We start from the raw sequence: 21,645 nt of genomic DNA on the forward strand, positions 1-21,645 counted from the left end.
GGTGAACTAATCTTTTAATTTTCTCACAATAACAGTAATAATGTGTTATTGTAAGATTTCTAAATCGCAAAAGCATTAAAGAATTTTTTTTTTTCTCAATTTCATTTGGAATGAGCTTTTGAATGGCATCCCCTTCCCACAGCAGTGCTCTTCAATGGAGCAAAATTGCAGTTTGGAAGTTGCCCTGAATTCATCGAAGTGGCAACAAGTTAGACAAAAAGTTTTGTAAGTTTATCAAAAGAATAAAACTTGAGTGTTATAGTATTTCCTACATTGCACACTTGCAGTGTAGACAGCTTTATTGATTATAATGAGAGCGATCCTGTCACTTTTATAGAATACATTCATAAACTGAAGGTGCTGTCTTATTCAGCCAAAACCAGTTTGTTTTATGATAAAAACAAATAAGCCATTAGACTAATCACTTTCAAAATAGTACCATGGTATTACCATTTTTTTTGGACATTAAGGCTACCATCTTGGCAACATCATTGTACCATGGTTCCACCACATTATTGCTGTAAGGTCCTAAATATTAATGCCAGAATATAGTTGTGATGAGGAGGAGGGCGTAGCCAGGCTGAGAGAATGCACACCTGGCACTGAGTTGCCCAATCAGTGGGAGAGGGATATATGAGGAGCTGGGGATGTCAGAGAGAGAGAGAGAGAGAGAGAGAGAGAGAGAGAGAGAGAGAGAGAGACAAACAAACACTCTGTGTGTGTGTGTGTGTGTGTGTGTGTGTGTGTGTGTGTGTGTGTGTGTGTGTGTGTGTGTTCATCGATGTGTCATTATGTTTTCAGTTCAGCATATGTGTCTTGTTGTTTGTTACTCCAGTTCCCGCATCATCCTTTCCCAAACTATTAGTATTTCACAATAGTGAAATAACATTACATTAAAATGAAAGGAAATGAAGTGAAAGTACTATAAGAAGTGTCAGTTCTGGAAACATAGGGACACCATGCGAGGATCGGACGTGTGAACGGCAAGCTCTGTGCACTTTGATATTTGTAACACTTTTAATGACAAAAACAGGTGAAATTCAATACACTCTGTTCCATAACTTTTCAAGGGGGGCAATATGTTAAAGAATTTAAAATCCTCGGGCTCTGGAGACATTAAAAGACATTTACATGCTCAAGCTGACACCCCTGAACAGGCCAGAGAGTCGATTTGGTCAGAGAGATGCGGGAACTGCGTCCAAAGATATTGAATATGCCGGCAATGCTGACTTGCAGGATCTTGCTGTGATACGTCGATTGATCACTGCCATTTACTGATGTGGTCACAAGAGTGGGGGATGTCGAGAAATGGATTGATTATCTAGAGTCATCGGAGAGGGAATCATCTGCTAATCCGCTAGCAACCAAGGTGGATTTGGAGTATGTCTGGGAGAAGTTGAGGACAGTGAAAACAGTAGCCAAGGGAATAACGTATGTATCATGGAGGGAGTCTTGAAAGGAGTGGAGCGACAGAATACGGTGGAATTCCTGGATGGGCTCTTTCTGAGTCTGCTCAACATAGAAGGCCATAAGCTGGAACTCAAGTGAGCTCCCAGGGTTCTGGCTCAGTGATCCGCAGAGGAGAAACATGATCCATTCAAGCAATGCAAGAAACGTTTATATCAACGGAAGGTCACTTTTGCACTGATATTCCCAGCCAAATTGAGAATAGATGCTAAGGATGACCGTAAAACATTCAAATGCCCACAGCAAATGATGTCCTTCATAAAGTCAGTGCAGTGAGTAATTTATCTGGTGGTACTCACATTGCAGCCGAGTGGACCGGCTCACTGAACATTCGCTTGACCGATTGAAGATTCTGCACACTCTTTTGGTTCTGGTTCCTCCTAGCAGCTGGAGATTATTTTGTAGAGCAACACACCATTGGGACTTTTTTTGTGGATGAATCTACATGCTCTTTGTGCTTATTCCGCCTATCGGCTGGAGCTTATTTTGTGGAGTATTTCTGGCAAAGTCATTAGAGTGAGTAATTTGCTTACACTCAAGTTGAAGCCAAGTGGGCTTGCTCACTGAACATCAGCTTGACAGTTTGAGGAACTTGCAAGTTTTTTTTATGCTGGTGCCACCTATCGGCTGGAGTTTATTTTGTGGAGTATTTCTTGCAAAGTCACTGGAGTAAGTCATTTGTTTGCACTCATGTTGCAGGCGAGTGGTCTGGCTCAGTGTTTGAAGAATCTGTGTGTTCCGCCTAGCGTCTGGAATTTATTTAGTAAAATAATACACCTTCAGGACAGTTTTATACATGCTCTTCGTGTTTATTGTACCTATTGGCTGGAGTTTGTTTTAGAGATTATATTTTGCTGTGTAATTCTGTTTCACAAAATATGTATAGAAACACTGGATTTGAGCAATCTAACGGCAAGTTTGTTGAAAGGGCTCTCGTAGGCGTGCATGGACTGTTTGAGTTTGAAGGGATGGACGCCAGTTGGCACTGTCATGAGCGGGGTTAATGTGCAAATTTTTCTTTTTTGTTTGTTTTTTGTTCTAAAGGATGTTCTGGGTTTGATTGTTGCACTAATGTTGGAATGTCAAGTCAAGTCAAGTAATTTTTATTTGTATAGCGCCTTTCACAACACACATAATTTCAAAGCAGCTTTACAGAAGATTAGGCATTAACAGAAGATAAAACTGTAATATCTATAATATCTTAGAGCCATCATTGTGTAGTTTGATAAAATATAATTGTGAATTGTGTTTAAATAATATGTGTATTTATAACCCCAGTGAGCAAGCAGAATGTGGTCTTTATAATCTTGTCTTTGACACACAATCTATTTTTTCTTATATGTCAGAATTTAACATTTTAATAAGAGTAGATTGTCTCTCTCCACATGGAATGTGAATGGGTTGGGGCACCCCTCACGATATAATATTGGGAGGAGACTTTAATATTTTGATGGACTCAGTCCTTGATCTTAGTGAAACAAAAGTGTGCAAGCACCCAAAAGGAACATTGATGCTTCACAGGATGTGTAAAATATTGGACTTACAGATATTTGGAGACCATCAGGTGGGGACTATACATGTTTTTCTTCAGTCCATAAGATTTATTCTAGTAATAGTCAGCGAGGTCCTGTTTGTGGTATCTGGTTGAATTTAAAAATCAGTGCGAGTGAAGAAGATGGCGGAGGGAGAGAAGCAGCGTTTGGTGAGCAAAAAGGGAAGAGCAAATTCCGTTGTATGGGAGCAGTTCAGATTCGAGGAATCCGACGTGGACCAGAGCCGAGTGGTCAATGACTCAGTGAGTCATTGAATTTCCCACGGCTTCCATTTCACATCTGCTGGATCCTTACGGCGCATTACAGCGGCTTTCTCCCCTCTCTGCATGGGTGCACTGAAGAGATTGCCCCTGGGTGCTTCAGCAGATCTATTAGAGTATATTCTAAAAGAGTATTTTAGACTGAGGTCACGGCACGGTCTCTCGGCAGACGATGTCCACTTTGTTGGTCCAGGAGCGCCACCTATGGCTCAACCGAGAGGCTGACAAGACACGCTTCCTGAACGCCCCCACCTCCCAGGCCGGCCTATTCGGCGACAACCGTGTGGCCATCCAATACATCCTGCCCCGGCACGGTTCAAGATTCTGTACCCCATCTGCGCATCGCCAAGTGTGTCCCCCTGCGGCAGCTGCACTGGCTCCGCCTCTGCCCGCCACTGCGGCCCGGCCCCGGTGTCAAGCCACCCGTCTCACGACCGCCTGCTAAGAAGAAGACCTGCTGTCCTGGAGCTGGTACACAGACCACTCCTTTCCCCAGTGGAGGGCCGGGAGGAGAATCTTTTGTTCCCTTTTCATTTTGTTTTGTCGCACGCTCAAGTAGCTGCAGTACCTAAACTTTCAACAAAAGAGCAGTTCTTTCATTCCCTGGGTCACAGAACCGGTGTTGTACGGCCGTCTCCCCGACCACCATCCACCATTTCTGTTTGGCAGGTTCAGCGCCCCAGCCACATGCTCAACCACCACGATGGTTTTGACGAAACCCCTCCACCCCCTCCTTGGCCAATCCGCTGGCGAGTATCAGGAGTCAGGTAAGTGCTAGGATGTCTCTCGACTCAGCACGGCCACAGGGCCAAAGTCTTCTCAATGTGGCCTCTCTGGCTCCGCTCCGCAGAGAGGCCCCATCCGCCGGTACGTCCGATGAGATAGTCCCCTTGGTCCCCCTCATCCGGAGCTTGGATGTGTGGCTCACACTTTCCAACCCGTCACGATGGCTGACACGGACCGTCTGATTCGGCTACGCGATTCAGTTCACCAGGCACCCGCCCAAAGATTGTGAAAAGTGCACTACAACAGTTGATCTTATTTTGTGTTTATTATTTAATACTATTTAAACATTTGAATATATTATTGATTATTTATATATTATTCATTTTAAGGGGAATTTAAAATGTTCAACGGGAAAAGTATTAAGGGAAATTTCACAGTTCAAGTTGTTTTCACTGTTGATTTGTTTAAGCGCAATAAATGCAACATCTTTCCAAAAGTCAGTGAGTAATCGTTTAAATAATCGTGATTTCAATATTGACCAAAATAATCGTGATTATGATTTTTTCCATAATCGAGCAGCCCTACCAACTGGTCCTCAGTATCCTCTATGGGCGTGACTTAGGGGGCCGGATTATACAGTATGCCGCTTTCACCAAGAAATCCAAAGCACAAGTACTCGTGGAATTGGAAGGGAATATTAAAAGTGCTGAGGCAGAGCTGAAGCGCCGAATGTCATCTAATGGTCTCTGTTATGATGTGGGGAGTCAGGAGAAGGCAGATGGGAGGTTAAGATCCAAATGCGGGTCTTTATTCACAAGAAAATTATAATAATAATACAAACACAGGAGCAAATAAAAGGTCCACGATGGGAAAAGGAAACTAAAATACTAGACTAAACACAGACGGGGTGCAGGTAGCGAACATCCACGAAGGGTTGGGAGATCCTCGAACAGGTTAACAGAGGGGAACAAGAACAGCAGGGAAATCCTCAGACGAACACGCAGACAGCGAACATGAACTGTGAACAGCAGGAATGCAGACAGCGAACTTGAACTGTGAACAAGTAACGTCAACAAACGACAAAGGAAAGGGAAAACAAGCGGGTTTAAATAGACAGACATGGTGATAACAAAATAACAAACAGGTGCGGACAATGACACAGAGACACGTAACATTAGCCCCCCCTCAAAAGGACCGGATTCCAGACGGTCCTAGCAAACAAAAGAAAGGCAAAAACAAACAAATGGTCAAGGAGAGAGGGGCTAGAAGAGGGGGAAAACAGACAAACTAAAGGGGGCACAAGGGACATGGAGACAGACCAGGGAAGCACAAGGGACACAGAGACAGACCAAGGAGGCACAAGGGGCAATCAGGCAGACCACGGAGGCACAAGGGATGGACAGGCAGACCAGGGAGGCCGAGGGGGCTGACAGGCAGTCCATAGGGACATGTGACGGGAACCGGGTCAGGTGGCCTGGGGGGCGTCCGCCAGGTAGGGACAGGTTTAGGAGGCGAGGGAGGTATCGACCGGGCAGGGACAGGTGTAGGTAGTCTGGGAGGCGGCCACAAAATGGGGACAGGTTTGGGTGGCCCGGGGGCTGGCCACAAGGCAAGGGCCGGTCCAGGGGGCCTGGGAGGTGGAGTGGCCTCTGGGGAAGCTGGCGGAGCCGCGTGAGGCGGAGCCAAGGAAGACTTCTGAGGCGGCGTAGTTGTAGACTTGGGCGGCGGCGCAGAGGGAGGCGCAGGTAGGGCCGCAGGAGACCCTGAGGGCACAGCAGAGGCAGGCAGAGCCGTGGGGTACACTGTGGGCGGAGCAGTGGCAGGCAGAGCCGTGGGAAACACGGGGGGCAGAGCAGAGGCAGGCTGAGCCGTGGCAGGCTCAGGTGGTAGGGCCTTTGGTGGATCAGGAGGCGTAACCGTGGTGGGCGGAGCCAAGGAGGACTTCGGAGGCGGGGCCGTAGAAGGCTTGTGAGGCGATGCCGTGGAAGGCGTAGGTGGAGCCGTAGAAGGCTTGGGAGGAGGCGCCGTGGAAGGCGTAGGTGGAGCCGAGGGAGGCTCGGGAGGCGGAGCCGAGAGAGGCATGGAAGGCTCAGAAGGCGGAGCAGAGGGAACCGCTGGCGGAGGAGCCGAGGGAGGCTCAGGAGGTGGGACTGAAGGAGGCTCTGGAGGTGGAGCCGAGGGAAGTTCAGGAGACGGAGCCGAAGGAGGCGAGGGCGAAGAAGGCTCTGAAGGCAGTGCCGGGGAGGCTTCGGAGGCGGAGTCGTAGTTGGCGGAACCATAGAAGATTCTGTAGGTTGAGCAGAGGGAGGCTCCAGGGGCGGAGCCGTGGTTGATGGGGCCGTGGGAGGCTCAAAGGACGGAGCTGAGGGAGGCCTCGGAGACGGAGCTGAGGGAGGCTCCAGAGGCTCAGGAGGCAGAGCCGAGGAAGGCTCGGGAGGCTCAGGAGGTTGAGCAGAGGGAGGCAGAGCCGTAGGAGGCTCGGGAGGCGCTGCCCTAAGAGACTCGGTGGGCGGAGCTGTAGGAGGCTCGGAAGGCTCGGGAGGCGATGCCCTGACAGACTCGGGAGGCGGAGCCGTAGGAGGCTCGGGGGCGGAGCCATGAGTGGTGGCTCGAGGGGCGGAGACCTCAGTGGCTCAAGAGGCAGAGCCTTGGGTGGCTCGAGAGACTTGACAGGCAGAGACCTGGGAGGTTCGAGACTTGAGAGGCAGAGCCCTGGGAGGCTCGGGAGGAGGAGACCTGGAAGACTCGAGAGACTTGAGAGGCGGAGCCCTAGAAGGCTCGAGAGACTTGAGAGGTGGAGCTCTGGGAGGCTCAGGAGGAGGAGACCTGGAAGACTCGAGAGATTTGAGGGGCGGAGCCCTGGGAGGCTCGGGAGGAGGAGCCCTGGAAGACTCGAGAGAAGCTGGCTCTTGGACGGTAGTGGCCACTGGTGCTGGCTCTTGGACGGTCGTGGCCACTGGCGCTGGCTCTTGGACGGTCGTGGCCGCTGGCGCTGGCTCAGGGACAGTCGAGGCTACAGGCGCTGGCTCAGGGACGGTCGAGGCTACAGGCGCTGGCTCAGGGACGATCGAGGCTACAGGCGCTGGCTCAGGGACGATCGAGGCTACAGGCACTGGCTCACTGACATCTGAGGCTACAGGCACTGGCTCACTGACGTTTGAGGCTATCGGCACTGGCTCACTGACGTCTGAGGCTACAGGCATTGGCTGGTTGACCGTGGTATGCGTGAGCTTGGGTTCGCTGGATGCTGAGGGCAGAGCCACGGGGGGTTCTGGGGACAGAGCTGCGGTAGACGGAGGCTGGAGAGCAGAGACCCTTCCCTTTCTCCTCTTCCTCCGGGCGGATGAGGCTGACAACGCTGGAACGCTGTTCGTGGTTGATTTGGCCTCAGGCTCGCTGACCGTGGCTGGAATGGGCTCAGGCTCGCTGACCGTGGCTGGAGTGGGCTCAGGCTCGCTGACCGAGGCAGGCGTGGGCTCAGGCTCGCTGACCGGGGCAGGTGTGGGCTCTGGCTCGCAGACCGGGGCAGGCGTGGGCTCTGGCTCGCAGACCGGGGCAGGCGTGGGCACTGGCTCGCAGACCGGGGCAGGTGATGGCTGGGAGGCGGAAGCCCGTCTTCTCTTCCTCCTCCGGGCAGACAAAGACGACCGTGTGGGTTCTTGGGAAGCGACTGACGTGGGGGTTTGCTCGCTGACAGGTGGGGCTGGTGTGGTTGGGTCCTCCTCAGCAACGCCCACCGTGAGTGGTGAGCCGAACACCAGTAAGGTCTCCTCCAGGATTTCCTGTAGAGTCCAGCCGCGCGTCGCCAGTGGAAACCGCTCTCTCAGCGACGCGTTCAAATTGCCCACAAAAAAGACCACCAGGGCTGAGTCTGGGAAGTCCGAGACGTGCGCCAGCTCAAGGAAGTCCTGGATGTGGTCTTCAACCGGTCGGTCCCCTTGCTTCAAGCAAAGCAGCTGGTAGTTGGCCTGTTGGACCGCTGGATCTATTGTGTGGTCGTTCATTCTGTTATGATGTGGGGAGTCAGGAGAAGGCAGATGGGAGGTTAGGATCCAAATGTGGGTCTTTATTCACAAGAAAATGATAATAATAATACAAACACAGGAGCAAATAAAAGGTCCACAATGGGAAAATGAAACTAAAATACTAGACTAAACACAGACGGGGTGCAGTTAGCGAACATCCACGAAGGGTTGGGAGATCCTCGAACGGGTTAACAGAGGGGAACAAGAACAGCAGGGAAATCCTCGGACGAACACGCAGACAGCGAACATGAACTGTGAACAGCAGGAACGCAGACAGCGAACATGAACTGTGAACAAGTAACGTCAACGAACGACAAAGGAAAGGGAAAACAAGCGGGTTTAAATAGACAGACATGGTGATAACAAAATAACAAACAGGTGCGGACAATGACACAGAGACGGCGGTGATGAGTGAAACAGAAAGCACGGGACAGACAACAAGGGATCGTGACATGGAACGTGATAAGTGAAACAGAAAACACGGGACAGACAACAAGGGATCGTAACAGTCTCAGAGAATTGATCCATTTGAAAAACAGATATAATACTATTTTGTTACCATTCCCTCAGTGAAATCTGCTAGTGGTGAAATATTTACCTCAGCCACTGATATTAATAATGCTTTTAAAGAATTCTATCTTGATCTCTATAGTTCCACATCTTCATCTACTGAAGTGGATATTAGAAACTTTGTGGAACCATTAGAACTTCCTAAACTGTCAGCTGAGCAAAAAAAGTATCTTGATTCTGAGATAACCTTGGGGAAGCTTGGTGAGGTAATTAAGGCCTTGCCTACAGGCAAGGCTCCGGGGCCAGATGGCTTTGCCGCTGAATTGTTTAGATATAATGCTACAGAACTGGCTCCATTCTAGCTAGAAGTTTATACGGAATAATTAAAGAATGGGAAGCTTCTGCCAACCATGACACAAGCTTGGATAAGTCTGATTCTTAAAAAGGACAAAGATCTAAGCGAGTGTAAGAGTTACGGTCCAATTTCCCTGATCCAGCTAGACGTAAAAATATTCCCGTAAACATTTTTGGCTAACCAATTAAGTAAAGTTATGAAACTCTTATACATATAGAACAGGTGGGGTTTAATTCAGAGAAGTAGCTCCTCTGATAACATTAGGCATTTCATCAATATCATGTTTTCAGCAGCGAATGATCAGAGGGATTATCTTTTTTCGATTTTGGAAATGTACGGGTTCGGGAATACTTTTATCGAATGGATTATGTTACTTTATAGACACCCGAAGCTTTGGCTCTGACAGCGTTCTGCCCGGTAATGGCTTTTCAGTCAGGCTCTTTCCAGTGACCCAAACAGGGCATTAATTATCTGGGCATTTTATTCCCAGCAAATTTGGGTGATTTAATTTTGACCCTGGTGGGCTTCATTACATTTGTCTATAATTGGGAAGATTAAAGTTATTAAAATGAATTGTATTCCAAAATTCAACTACCTGATACAATCTCTCCCTATAGATGTCCCCTCTCTTATTTCAAGCAATTTGATAGCATACCTATGCAATTTCAGTAAATTGCATAGGCCGATTGACAAAGGTGAGACAGCCTACCCAAGATTTGTTTTATTAATATACATTCGGTCTCAGACATTTGGCTCATTGGTTGCTTCCACCTGACAAAGCCCCTCAATGGTTTTGTATTAAAGATCTTCCCCCTTGTGGCAGCGGGGGCGTGGTCAAGCGCCGTCCGGGGGAGAAAGCAGTAAGGGCGCTTGCACCTGAGCTAAATTATGTCTAACACCTGTCTCTAATTTCAGTGAGCACGGGGAGAGCGGCATAAAAACGGCCACAGAACCTCCAGTCAAGGAGAGAGACACACGTCAGTCCAGTGTTGGCGTGTACGAGAAGCTAAGAGAGAATCACGAAGAGAATTTAAAAGTTTATGTTTACTGTTGTGTGTAAAGCTGTGAGCACTGCTGTGGCCATTAAAAATACGTACTTGGGAAGAGCAATTGCCTTCGTCTCCTCCTTAACCCTCAAACTTCGTTACACCCCTATTTTGCTATTGCAAAACCTTTCAATCAAACTAAGTTAAATTACATCCCGTTATCTCCCATTTGCACTTGGAATGGACAAACGTTCCCAGAGTGTTTAATTCGGACATTCATTTACATTTTGTAAATGTTTTTGTGTGTATTCTCAAGTTTGACCCCAGGATGTTTTTTGAGGGTCAGGGTGGAGATTGGGAGGGGAAAAGGGAATAATGGGGGTTAAAAGTTGATTCGGTGTATATATGTTTTCTTTTCTGTTCGATTTGTCTGAATCAATAAAAAGTGTTAATCCGAAAAAAGAAGTCTCAGTTCTATAAAAAGTATGATGAGGACAGAGTGAAAGCAGCAGAGATGACAGGATAAAGTGAGGGAGCAGAGATGAGAGAAAGTGAAGAGAAGAATGAGGAGACAAGGAAAAGATTAGCACTGTAAAGCACTGTGGTGTTACCAGGGTAATACCATGGTACTGAATGATTACTATATTCACATTTTATGATATTGTCATGGTACTCCAAGGTACATCAGACACATGGCATTACAACTGTCCATGTCTACAAAAAACACTGAAATACCATGGAGCTTTTTGTGTATAACAGTATAGGCTACTATTTGTGATAAAGGAAACAAAGGAAAAATGTGGATATGTAAAAAAACTATTTGGAAATATTCTAAAAGCAAATAAATTAGTTAAAGGTTCTATATGTAATATTTTTACTGTACTAAATCATAAAATGACCATAATATGTCATTAGAGAATTAGGAAACATGGTAAGTTGAAATACTGGCTTCTCCAATAACAATGCTACAGCCAGTATTTTCTACATTGAAGTTTCCATTCCTGGCTGGAATTTCTGTTTATGTTTTGGCCTGTGTGATCCCACCCACTGCCCACTTAAAGACAGCTTAAAGCCCGAAATCTTTAAAAACGGATGTTAGCTAATTCGCATGTCAACATTCTGGCAACCCGCATGAGCTTCGAGTCTGGGGCGGGGCAGACAACTCTCCAATATTTTGAATTAGGACTGCAGTACCCATTTCAAACGATTGTTGTCAATCTTACATATAGCACCTTTAAGTAAATAAGTACAATTTATGAAAAAATTTAAAATTATATACACTCACCTAAAGGATTATTAGGAACACCTGTTCAATATCTCATTAATGCAATTATCTAATCAACCAATCACATGGCAGTTGCTTCAATGCATTTAGGGGTGTGGTCCTGGTCAAGACAATCTCCTGAACTCCAAACTGAATGTCAGAATGGGAAAGAAAGGTGATTTAAGAAATTTTGAGCGTGGCATGGTTGTTGGTGCCAGACGGGCCGGTCTGAGTATTTCACAATCTGCTCAGTTACTGGGATTTTCACGCACAACCATTTCTAGGGTTTACAAAGAATGGTGTGAAAAGGGAAAAACATCCAGTATGCGGCAGTCCTGTGGGCTGAAAATGCCTTGTTGATGCTAGAGGTCAGAGGAGAATGGGCCGACTGATTCAAGCTGATAGAAGAGCAACTTTGCCTGAAATAACCACTCGTTACAACCGAGGTATGCAGCAAAGCATTTGTGAAGCCACAACATGCACAACCTTGAGGCGGATGGGCTACAACAGCAGAAGACCCCACCGGGTACCACTCATCTCCACTACAAATAGGAAAATGAGGCTACAATTTGCAAGAGCTCACCAAAATTGGACAGTTGAAGACTGGAAAAATGTTGCCTGGTCTGATGAGTCTCGATTTCTGTTGAGACATTCAGATGGTAGAGTCAGAATTTGGTGTAAACAGAATGAGAACATGGATCCATCATGCCTTGTTACCACTGTGCAGGCTGGTGGTGGTGGTGTAATGGTGTGGGGGATGTTTTCTTGGCACACTTTAGGCCCCTTAGTGCCAATTTGGCATCGTTTAAATGCCACGGCCTACCTGAGAATTGTTTCTGACCATGTCCATCCCTTTATGGCCACCATGTACCCATCCTCTGATGGCTACTTCCAGCAGGATAATGCACCATGCCACAAAGCTTGAATCATTTCAAATTGGTTTCTTGAACATGACAATGAGTTCACTGTACTAAAATGGCCCCCACAGTCACCAGATCTCAACCCAATAGAGCATCTTTGGGATGTGGTGGAATGGGAGCTTAGTGCCCTGGATGTGCATCCCACAAATCTCCATCAACTGCAAGATGCTATCCTATCAATATGGGCCAACATTTCTAAAGAATGCTTTCAGCACCTTGTTGAATCAATGCCACGTAGAATTAAGGCAGTTCTGAAGGCGAAAGGGGTCAAACACAGTATTAGTATGGTGTTCCTAATAATCCATTAGGTGAGTGTATATATATGCATATAAATGCATATGAAGGTTACTGTCAAAACAGTCATTTTTATTATTTAATCCATCTGTGCCAAGTCTGATTCTGTACAAATTGTGAGTCACCAAAGAGATTTACTTGTGTTATTCGAGCCATTGTTTCCATGCAGGACAGCAAAGGTTAGCCAAATTAAAATATGGAGGAAAAATGTTGAAATGCACATGCATTCAAAGTTCATAGATGAGAAATACAGTTTATGGCCTTTCTGGTCTGAGTCATCTATTAGCTCATATCTCCATTTCATTTAAATAAACATCTTAAGCAGAGGGAAGTAGCTGTGTGTCGTTCTTTCATAGTTTGCCAAGACTTAGTGCCCCTTGTAAGGATAATATTCAATGCAACAGTCTTTGTGTGTAAGTGTGTGTGTTTAAGCTCACTTGAGTTTGCTGTTGACCCTGTTGTAAGTAAATGAGGAGGTTCGGCTGTTAAAATGAGCTGGAGTTTTAATCATTGACTCCAGGGAAGTACTCTTTCTCATAAGAGATGAGGGCTTCAGTTCATCACATGACCCTAACAGTGAAAGGAAAATAGGGAAACTTGAGTACACTGTGTTTTGTGATTCCCTGGGAACTGAGAATAATATCTGGACAAATGATGTTCAGCTCTCTAATATTTATTTTACTTAATTTTTTAGAAGAAAATGTGAGTGGTGCTTGCCTATGTAAAACTTGCTACCACAATGTTAGGTTGTTGTGGTGGGTGGTTTCGAACATCACAATGGCTTCACTTGTATTACACAAGCTCTACCCAAGAGCAATATTTAGCTGATTAAACATTTAGAGCATAAATATACCATTAACTAAAGCATTCACATTTTTATGATGTTTCAATGACTTTTAAGAATTTCTATGATTTTTCCAGGCCTGGGACACAAAATTTTTTAATTCTCTTTTTTTGTACAGTTTTCCATGGCCATGAGAACACTGGAGGTAGAACAAAGGGTGCAGGACAAGTTATAACCAAAAGTTTACTACTACTTAGGTTTAGGTGTTTGTTCAAATAACCAACTATGACCATTTTTAATAGTAACACTTGCCTTGCAAACACCACTAATTATGACATTGGGCACCATCTATGCTTAAGCAAATCAAAGGGGCAACTGAAGAATTTCCATGTTTATTTCCATAAACATTCAGCAAATATATGAGGTATGATGGTGCAAGGTTATTCAGGGATTTGTATATTAATATTAGAATTTTGAAATGAATCCTAAAGTGAATAGGCAACCAATGCAATGAGGCTAATACCAGAATAATATGTTCATGTTTCTTGACTCATTTAGTGAGTTTGGCGTCTGCATTTTCAACCATTTGCAGAAACGCTAAAGCTGTGGAATTAATTTCGTAGTACAAGGAATTGTAGTATTCGAGTCTAGAAAAGATAAACGCGTGTATTACTCTCTCAAAGTCCCTGGCAGATTAAAAAAGGTTTCATTTTTGCTAAAAGGCATAGGTGATAAAAACTTCCCCTAACTACTGCGTTTATTTGTCTATTCAGTTTTAGTTCATTATTGAGTAAATATCCAAGGTTTTTTTACGCATGTTTTAGTGTAGGCAGACAATAAATTTGAGTCAAGTTGATGAGCGATACTATCACTAACTTGTCCAAATAACATATTTCCTCTCCCTCTCTCCCAAAGTCAGACACACCCCCACACCCCCACACACACCCCACTGCCCTACTCAGGCCAGGGAAACATCCCGGAGCATGTAAGAGCGGTCCCCCAAAATGTTGAAATGTAACTTTCAGAAAAGCCTGTTGGCACAACTGGGAGAGGGCTGGTGACATCAGAGAACCTAGGCATAAACCTTCGGTAGTAGCCAGCCAGCCCCAGAAACTGTCTCACTTCCTTTTTGGTCTTGGGTGCTGAGCAGGTCGGGATCGCTGCGGTTTTGTTAATTTGGGGACGCACCTGCCCATGGCCCAAGTGGAACCCCAGATATCGAACTTCCACCCGGCCAATTGCGCACTTTTCGGGATGGCCGTGAGCCCCGCCCACTGCAGCGATCTCAGGATGGCTCTCAGATGTTGCATGTGCTGCCGCCAATCATTACTGTAAATTATGATATCATCTAGATAAGTGCAAGCATATGCCGTATGTGGCCTGAGAATTTTGTCCATGACATGTTGGAATGTGGTGGGGGCCCTGAACAAACCGAATGGAAGGGTCACGAATTGGTGTAAACCAAAATGTGTGGAAAAAGCAGTTTTTTCTCAGGACATTGGAGTTAAGGGGATCTGCCAATAACTCTGTTAAATCCAATGTTGAATAAAATTAAGCCATGCCCGACAGATCGAGCAATTCGTCAATGCGGGGCATTGGGTACGTGTCAAATTTAGACACTGCGTTCACTTTTCAGTAGTCCACACAGAATCGGACCATCCAGTTGCTCTTATGGCACTTTTCCACAGCACGTTACAGTTCGACTCGCCTCAACTCTTCTTGCTTTACTTTTCTGAGCTTGCATTTCTATTGCAGTTTAGTGCCACCTCAACATGGGTGGGATTATAGGCTGATCGTAATAGTTGTGCCACCTTACTGCCGTGACATCATCTTAAACATGACACAAACTGACCAAAACAATGAAGCAAGCTTGTTTTAGAAGCAAGCTTCCAGTAGCTGGTCAACTAAATAAAGTGAAGCTTTCAAGCAGAGTATAGAGTTAACATAAAAAAACATACCATCCTCCATCGTGGATCAACGCCAGTCCAGGGCACTCTCCCTCCCATTGCCTGCCGGTTTAGATAACGTCCATTTGGTCTAACAACTTCCACTTTTCCTTGATGGTTCTGTAGTCACTTTTAAGTTTTTTTTACTGTTCCCTACACTGTTGGTAGGTCCGGTGGTAGCCGTGTGCGGCCAACAGCTGATACACTTCCTGAGAGACTTTTACGTTTCTTTCTTTGCTAACGAGTGGACCGTCTGCGTGGTGTTGCGCACAGCCATTTATTTTTTCACAATTCGAAAGTCGCGTGAACAAATTATCCTGTTAACGCTGTTGCTAACTTTAAAACTAGCGGGTTGATGTTGCATGTCAGAAATCCAATGACGCTGGTAGTGACGATTCTTCCTGACCAATTAGTGATCTGCAGGATTTTGACGTCACATTTAGTGTTGGCTCGGCTCGCTTGGAACCTCGACCGACGTGGTACTAAAATAGTATCAGGTACTATCCACATTGGAAAATCCCAAAATAGCGAGCTGAGTTGAGTTGAGTTGAGCTGTACCGTGCAGTGGAACAGCCCCTTTAGGTACCAGAACCGCCGGGCTGTCCCAATCGCTGTGTGACTCTTCTATTACACCCATCTCGTGCATTGCCTCTAATTGTCCCTGAATTGCCTTTTTTGTGTTCAGAAAGTCGATAGTGCCGGCTATGAACCACCACCCCTGGGTTTGTCTCAATGTGTTGCTCTTTGAGTTTCGTGCGACCGGGGAGAGGCGAGAACACGTCTGCAAATTCAGCTTGCAACTTGGCTACCTGGGGTGAACTGATTATGTTTGAGCATCACCTCTGTCCCGAGCTCTGCCCTCTCGGGAACTACCATTACCAAGGTCCACAACAGGGACCACCTCCCTCCGCCCCATCCATTCGCTTAACCTCATAATCGAGATCTCCAATTCGCTGTGTGACCTCGAAGGACACTTGCCACTTAGCAAGTAATTTAGAGCTTGAGGTGGGCAGTAATACAAGCAATTTATCTCCTGGTACAAATTCCCATAGTCAAGTGCCCTGGCTTTGACGTTCCTGAACATTCCCCTGTGTTAAACCCAAAGTGTGGAGCTTTGCTCTAAGATCAAGAACGTGCTGAATTTCGTTTTTACTGTTTGAAGGTCCCTCCTCCCAAGCTTCCTGTATGACGTTGAGCACACCACACGGCCAACACCTCTACAGCAGCTCAAATGGGGAAAAACCTGCAGAGGCTTGCAGGAGCTCGTGCACTGCAAATAATAAGGGCTCAAGCCACTTATCCCAATTTCTAGCATCCTCGTGTAGGAACTTATGGATCGTGGTTTTCAGGGTTTTTGTTATTAACTATTTTTATTGATTCCATTCTCAAAATAATAAAACATAACAGAAAATACAGAATCAAATTATATACATTAAGCACCTCTCCCCAAATATTCCACCTTCTCCCCACCCAACACAAACACGCACTCCAGTGGTCATAATTAATTAGAAAAAAACATAAAAAAGTAAACTTTCAAAAAATAATAAGAATGCACATACACATTTAAAACTACAAATCTCTCCACTGCCCCTCCCCGAGAACCCTCCAAAAATGACAAATATCTACCCCACTGTTTAACATCCAATTTTCCCAGTCTTCTATATATCACATCCTCGAATGCAGCCACCACGACCATCACTTTGCACAACTCCTGAAATGAGGGAGCTCCATCCAACTTCCATCCCCTAAGAATTATTCAACTGCTGATCTTAACTCCAGATAGGACCTAACTGTTTATATGTTTATCCCCTATTTTAATGACTGCCCCAAGATACATAGTCTGAAGCAAAATGAAAATTGAGTGTTCAATATGTCACACATAAAGCTCTGAACCCTCAACCAAAATTCTTGGATCTTAACACACCACCAAACAACATGGGTTTTGTTCCCATCTTCTGACTGGCATCACCAGCAGGTGGGTGTGTCTTTAAGACCTAGCCTATACAATCTAGAATATAGTAAAATCTTAAATTGCATAAGGCGCACCCTTGCATCTCTAGATGTAGACTTGACTTTATTAGAATCCTAGTCTACACTCCCTTTTCCAATAGCAAGTTTAAATCTTTCTCCCATAATCTCTTGAGAGAAGTTGAAGCCCTGTCCCCCAGATGGAGCTAATACACTGATGCCTCATGACCTTTTCCAAAAGCAGTAATCACCACTCCCAGAGTATCTGCTACTTTAGGGCGATGTATGCTACTCCCAAAAACAGTACAGAGCAGGTGGTGCAGCTGTAAATACCTAAAGAACTGAGATCTGGGAATCCTAAAATGTTGAACCATATTTTCAAAGGATCTAAACACTGCACTCTCATATAGGTCAATGAGTGTATTAACCTCCCACCCAATCCACTCTGTCCAGCAGAAAGGGGACTTATTATAACACAATTTTGGGTTCAGCCATATGCTGGAAGCAACATTTAAATAAATGTCTGAATTTAACACTCTGGACACTTTTGTCCATACTGAGTGCAAATGTGGGATAACAGGGTGTAACTTAACTTCTCCGGTTAGTTTAATAGAAAGGCTTTGCAATGGTGAAATAGGGGCAAGAAATTCCTGTTCAGTAAAAAACCAGGGTGGGGCTCTCTCAGGTGGAAATGACCAATGAGCCAAATGTCTGAGACCAAATGCATAATAATAAAACAAAATCTTGGGTAGGCCTAGCCCACCTTTGTCAATCGGCCTATGTAACTTCTTGATATGTAATATGGGATATTTATCATTCCAAATGAAGGACTTCACTATGTTACCAAGTTGCTTGAAATAAGAGGGGGGGATATCTACAGGGAGAGATTGTAGCAAGTAGTTGAATTTTGGAATATAATTCATTTTAATTTCCCAATCATAGATAAATGTAATAAGGCCCACCTGCCCATATCGCTCAAAAACGTTTTTATTAAAGGATAAAAATGATCTCTAACTAAATAACACAAATTTGCTGGGAATAAAATGCCCAAATACTTAATACCCTGTTGAGCAACTGTAAGGCGCCCAACTGAAAAGCTGTTACTGGGCAGTATGCTGTCAGATCCAAAGCTTCGAATTTAGAACAACTGAATCTGTATCCTGAGAACTTGTGGAGTGGAGGCAAGGCATAGATCTAGTGGGGTCGGAGACGAAAATCAAAATATAATTTGCGTAAACCAAAAGCTTATGTGCCACACCTCCCTCCCCCACCCCTGGATAATCATCCTCCTGTCTTATCGCAGCTGCTAATGATTCCAAGGCAAGACAAAACAATAATGGATAAAGAGGGAAACCCTGCTGAGTGCCCCTACCAGAGTAAAATAATCAAATTTGTTTGTACCGCCGGAAAGGATGTATATAAAGTAACTTAATCCAGCCAATAAAAGTATTCATAAACCCATATATTTCCAAAATCGTAAAAACATAATCACATTCTTCTATATCAAAAGCCTTTTTGGCATCAAGTGAGATGGCAGCAACCCGAATCTGATCATTCGCCACTGACCACATGATACTGATGAAACGAATATTGTTATCAGAAGAGCTGCAGCACCAAATAAACCCCACCTGATCTATATGTATAAGAGATGTCATAACTTTACTTAATCGGTTAGCCAAAATTTTTGACAATATTTTAACATCTAGCTGGATCTGGGAAATTTGATGGTAACACTTACAATCATTTGGATCTTTGTCCTTTTTAAGAATCAGGCTGATCCGGATTGTGTCATGGTTGATGGAATCTTTCCATTCTTTAATGATTCCGTATAAATTTCTAACAAAAGTGGAGCCAGTTCTGTAGCATAAGATCTAAAAAATTCAGCTGCAAATCTTTCTGGCCCCAGGGCCTTGCCTGTAGGCAAGGCCTTAATTACCTCGTCAAGCTCCTGCAAGATTATCTCAGAATCAAGATCATTTTTTTTCTCAGTCTTCAGTTTAGGTAATAATAAATAATAATAATAAGTTTATTTTATATAGCGCCTTTCACAAACCCAAGGTCGCTTTACATAGTGGAAAGGCAATGAAACACAACTGCAAACAAACCAAAACAATACAACAAAGACATGTTATCTGTATGAAGCTATGAGTTTGTTGTGGAGAAATGATCATTAAACAAAAAAGTTTTGAGATGTGCTTTAAATAAAGGAAGAGAAGCACAGTCATGAAGAGGTTGTGGGACGCTGTTCCAGAGTTTGGGGGCCAAGGCACTGAAGGACCTGCCACCCAGGGTGGAAAGTCTGGAGCGAGGGATAGCCAAGAGATCAGAGTATCTCAGTGAGCGTGAAAGAGTGTACGGGGTCAGGAGGTCGTGGATGTAGGGGGGAGCAAGGTTGTGGAGGGCTTTGAAGGTGATTAGTAGTACTTTGTATTTGATCCGGGACGGAACTGGTAACCAGTGGAGTTGGTGGAGAATGGGTGTGATGTGTGCTGATCGTCTGGTATGGGTAAGCAGCCTGGCTGCCGAGTTTTGAATATATTGTAGCCTTTTAAGTGATTTAACAGGGAGACCAAGGAAAAGTGTGTTGCAGTAGTCAAGACGTGACATAATGAAGGAGTTTACCAAAATCTGTGCATCACTAGCAGAGAGAAAGGGTTGGAGGCGAGCAATGTTACGGAGGTGAAAGAAGGCAGTCTTAGTGAGTGATTTGATATGAGGATCAAAGCTAAGGGTGGAGTCAAGCAAAATGCCAAGGTTTTTAACAACAGGAGTAGGGTGGATAGGTGAACCATCAATGTTGAGAGTGAGACTGTGAGATTTGGAGAGGATGCTTTTAGGGCCAATCAGCAGAATTTCGGTTTTATCTGTATTGAATTTGAGAAAGTTGTTTTGCATCCATAATTTTAAATCAGAGAGGCAGTCAGTGAGGGAACATGGTGGTGGATCAGAGGGAGAAGGAATGGTAAAGTAGAGTTGGATATCATCTGCATAACAGTGGAAGTTTAGACCGTGGCTGCATATAATCGGACCAATAGGGAGGATGTAAACAAGAAAGAGGAGGGGCCCCAGTACAGAACCCTGGGGAACACCACGGGTGACAGGGGACTTGGAAGACTGATGTGAACCAAGTGTTACAAACTGCCTTCTGTTGGAGAGGTATGACTGGAACCAATTCAGGGCTGTGCCAGAAACACCAATAGCAGACAGACGGGCGATTAGAACATTGTGGTTGATGGTATCGAAAGCAGCACTAAGGTCAAGGAGGATGAGAATGTTAAGTGAACCAGAGTCAGCGGACAAGAGAAGATCGTTAACTATGCGTAGAAGGGCAGTCTCTGTACTGTGACATGAACGGAAGCCAGATTGAAAAGGCTCATACAGGTCATGGTGATTAAGAAAGGTGTGTAGTTGTGAGGCCACCACTCTTTCCAATACCTTGGCCAGGAAGGGGAGGTCGGAGATAGGGCGGTAGTTTAATAGAGATGTTGGGTCGCAGTCCGGTTTTTTGAGAATGGGTGTGACTGCAGCATTCTTGAGGGCAGCAGGCACAACACCAGAGTTGAGGCAGGTGTTTACAATCAATGCAATGGGTTCAGATAAGGATGTGATGCAAGCTTTAAGTAGAAGGGTGGGGGCAGGGTCAAGCTGACACGATGAGGAGTTGGACTTATTTATAATGTCAGTGATAGTGAGGGAGTCTATAGCAGTGAAATGGGAAAGCTGAGGGCCCAGAGAAGGAGGAGAAGAAGAAGAGAGAGAGATAGCATTGGGGTTGAAGCAGTGATACATTTTGCTAATTTTGTCATCAAAGAAGTGTAAGAAGGCCTGGCACTGCTCAGGGGTCTTAGGACAGGCAGTGACAGGGGGTTTGAGGAGTTTGTCCAAGGTCCTGAACAGGGTTTTAGGCCTGGATATGGAGGAAGTTATGAGCGATGAGTAATAGTTTGAGCGGGCAGCATTGAGGGCATCCTTATATGTCTGAGTATGTTCAGTGTAAAGCATGGAGTGAATTGTAAGGCCAGTTTTCTTATATAGCCGTTCAAGACGGCGCCCAGCAGCCTTAAGTTTCCTGAGCTCAGGGGTGAACCAGGGGCATGTATGGTTTGCTGGTACAAGCCTAGTCCTAGCCGGGGCTAAGCTATCAAGCAGGCTGGTCAGGGTGCCATTGTACATAGCAACCAAGTCATCCGAGGACGAGAGCTTGTCAAGGCCAAACAGTGGCGAGGCCTGTATAGAGGCAGCAAACATGCTGTGGTCTATTGACCCGATGTTATGACATGTAATAGCTGTTTTCTCTGAAGAGGGAGGAGGAGTGTTCATATGAAAACGGCATTCAATGAGCTTATGGTCGGAGACACCAGAGATGGAACCAGAGACAGAGATGTAATTTAGACCAGAAGAGCAAAGCAGATCCAAAATGTGGCCATGAGTGTGAGTAGGAAAGTCAACATGCTGTGTCAAACTAAAACAGTTCAATACAGAGTTAAACTCAGAGGTGTAAGAGCAATTAGTATCCACATGAATGTTAAAATCCCCTAACATAATCATAGCAGAACAAAGAGATGAAATAACAGTGAGAAGTGCATT

At 45.1% G+C, this 21,645-nt stretch overlaps 1 protein-coding gene across 1 annotated transcript in view; it reads right to left on the reverse strand.

Moving 5' to 3' along the window:
• Positions 1 to 21,645, reverse strand: part of specc1 (sperm antigen with calponin homology and coiled-coil domains 1) — a 185,509-nt gene that overhangs the window by 71,256 nt on the left and 92,608 nt on the right. Inside the window, 1 exon segment of the mRNA XM_052097994.1 lies at positions 12,798 to 12,930. Within this exon segment, the coding sequence (XP_051953954.1) occupies positions 12,798 to 12,930 (133 nt within the window).

Source organism: Xyrauchen texanus, chromosome 3 (assembly GCF_025860055.1).
Source record: "Xyrauchen texanus isolate HMW12.3.18 chromosome 3, RBS_HiC_50CHRs, whole genome shotgun sequence".
Classification (NCBI taxonomy): domain Eukaryota; kingdom Metazoa; phylum Chordata; class Actinopteri; order Cypriniformes; family Catostomidae; genus Xyrauchen; species Xyrauchen texanus.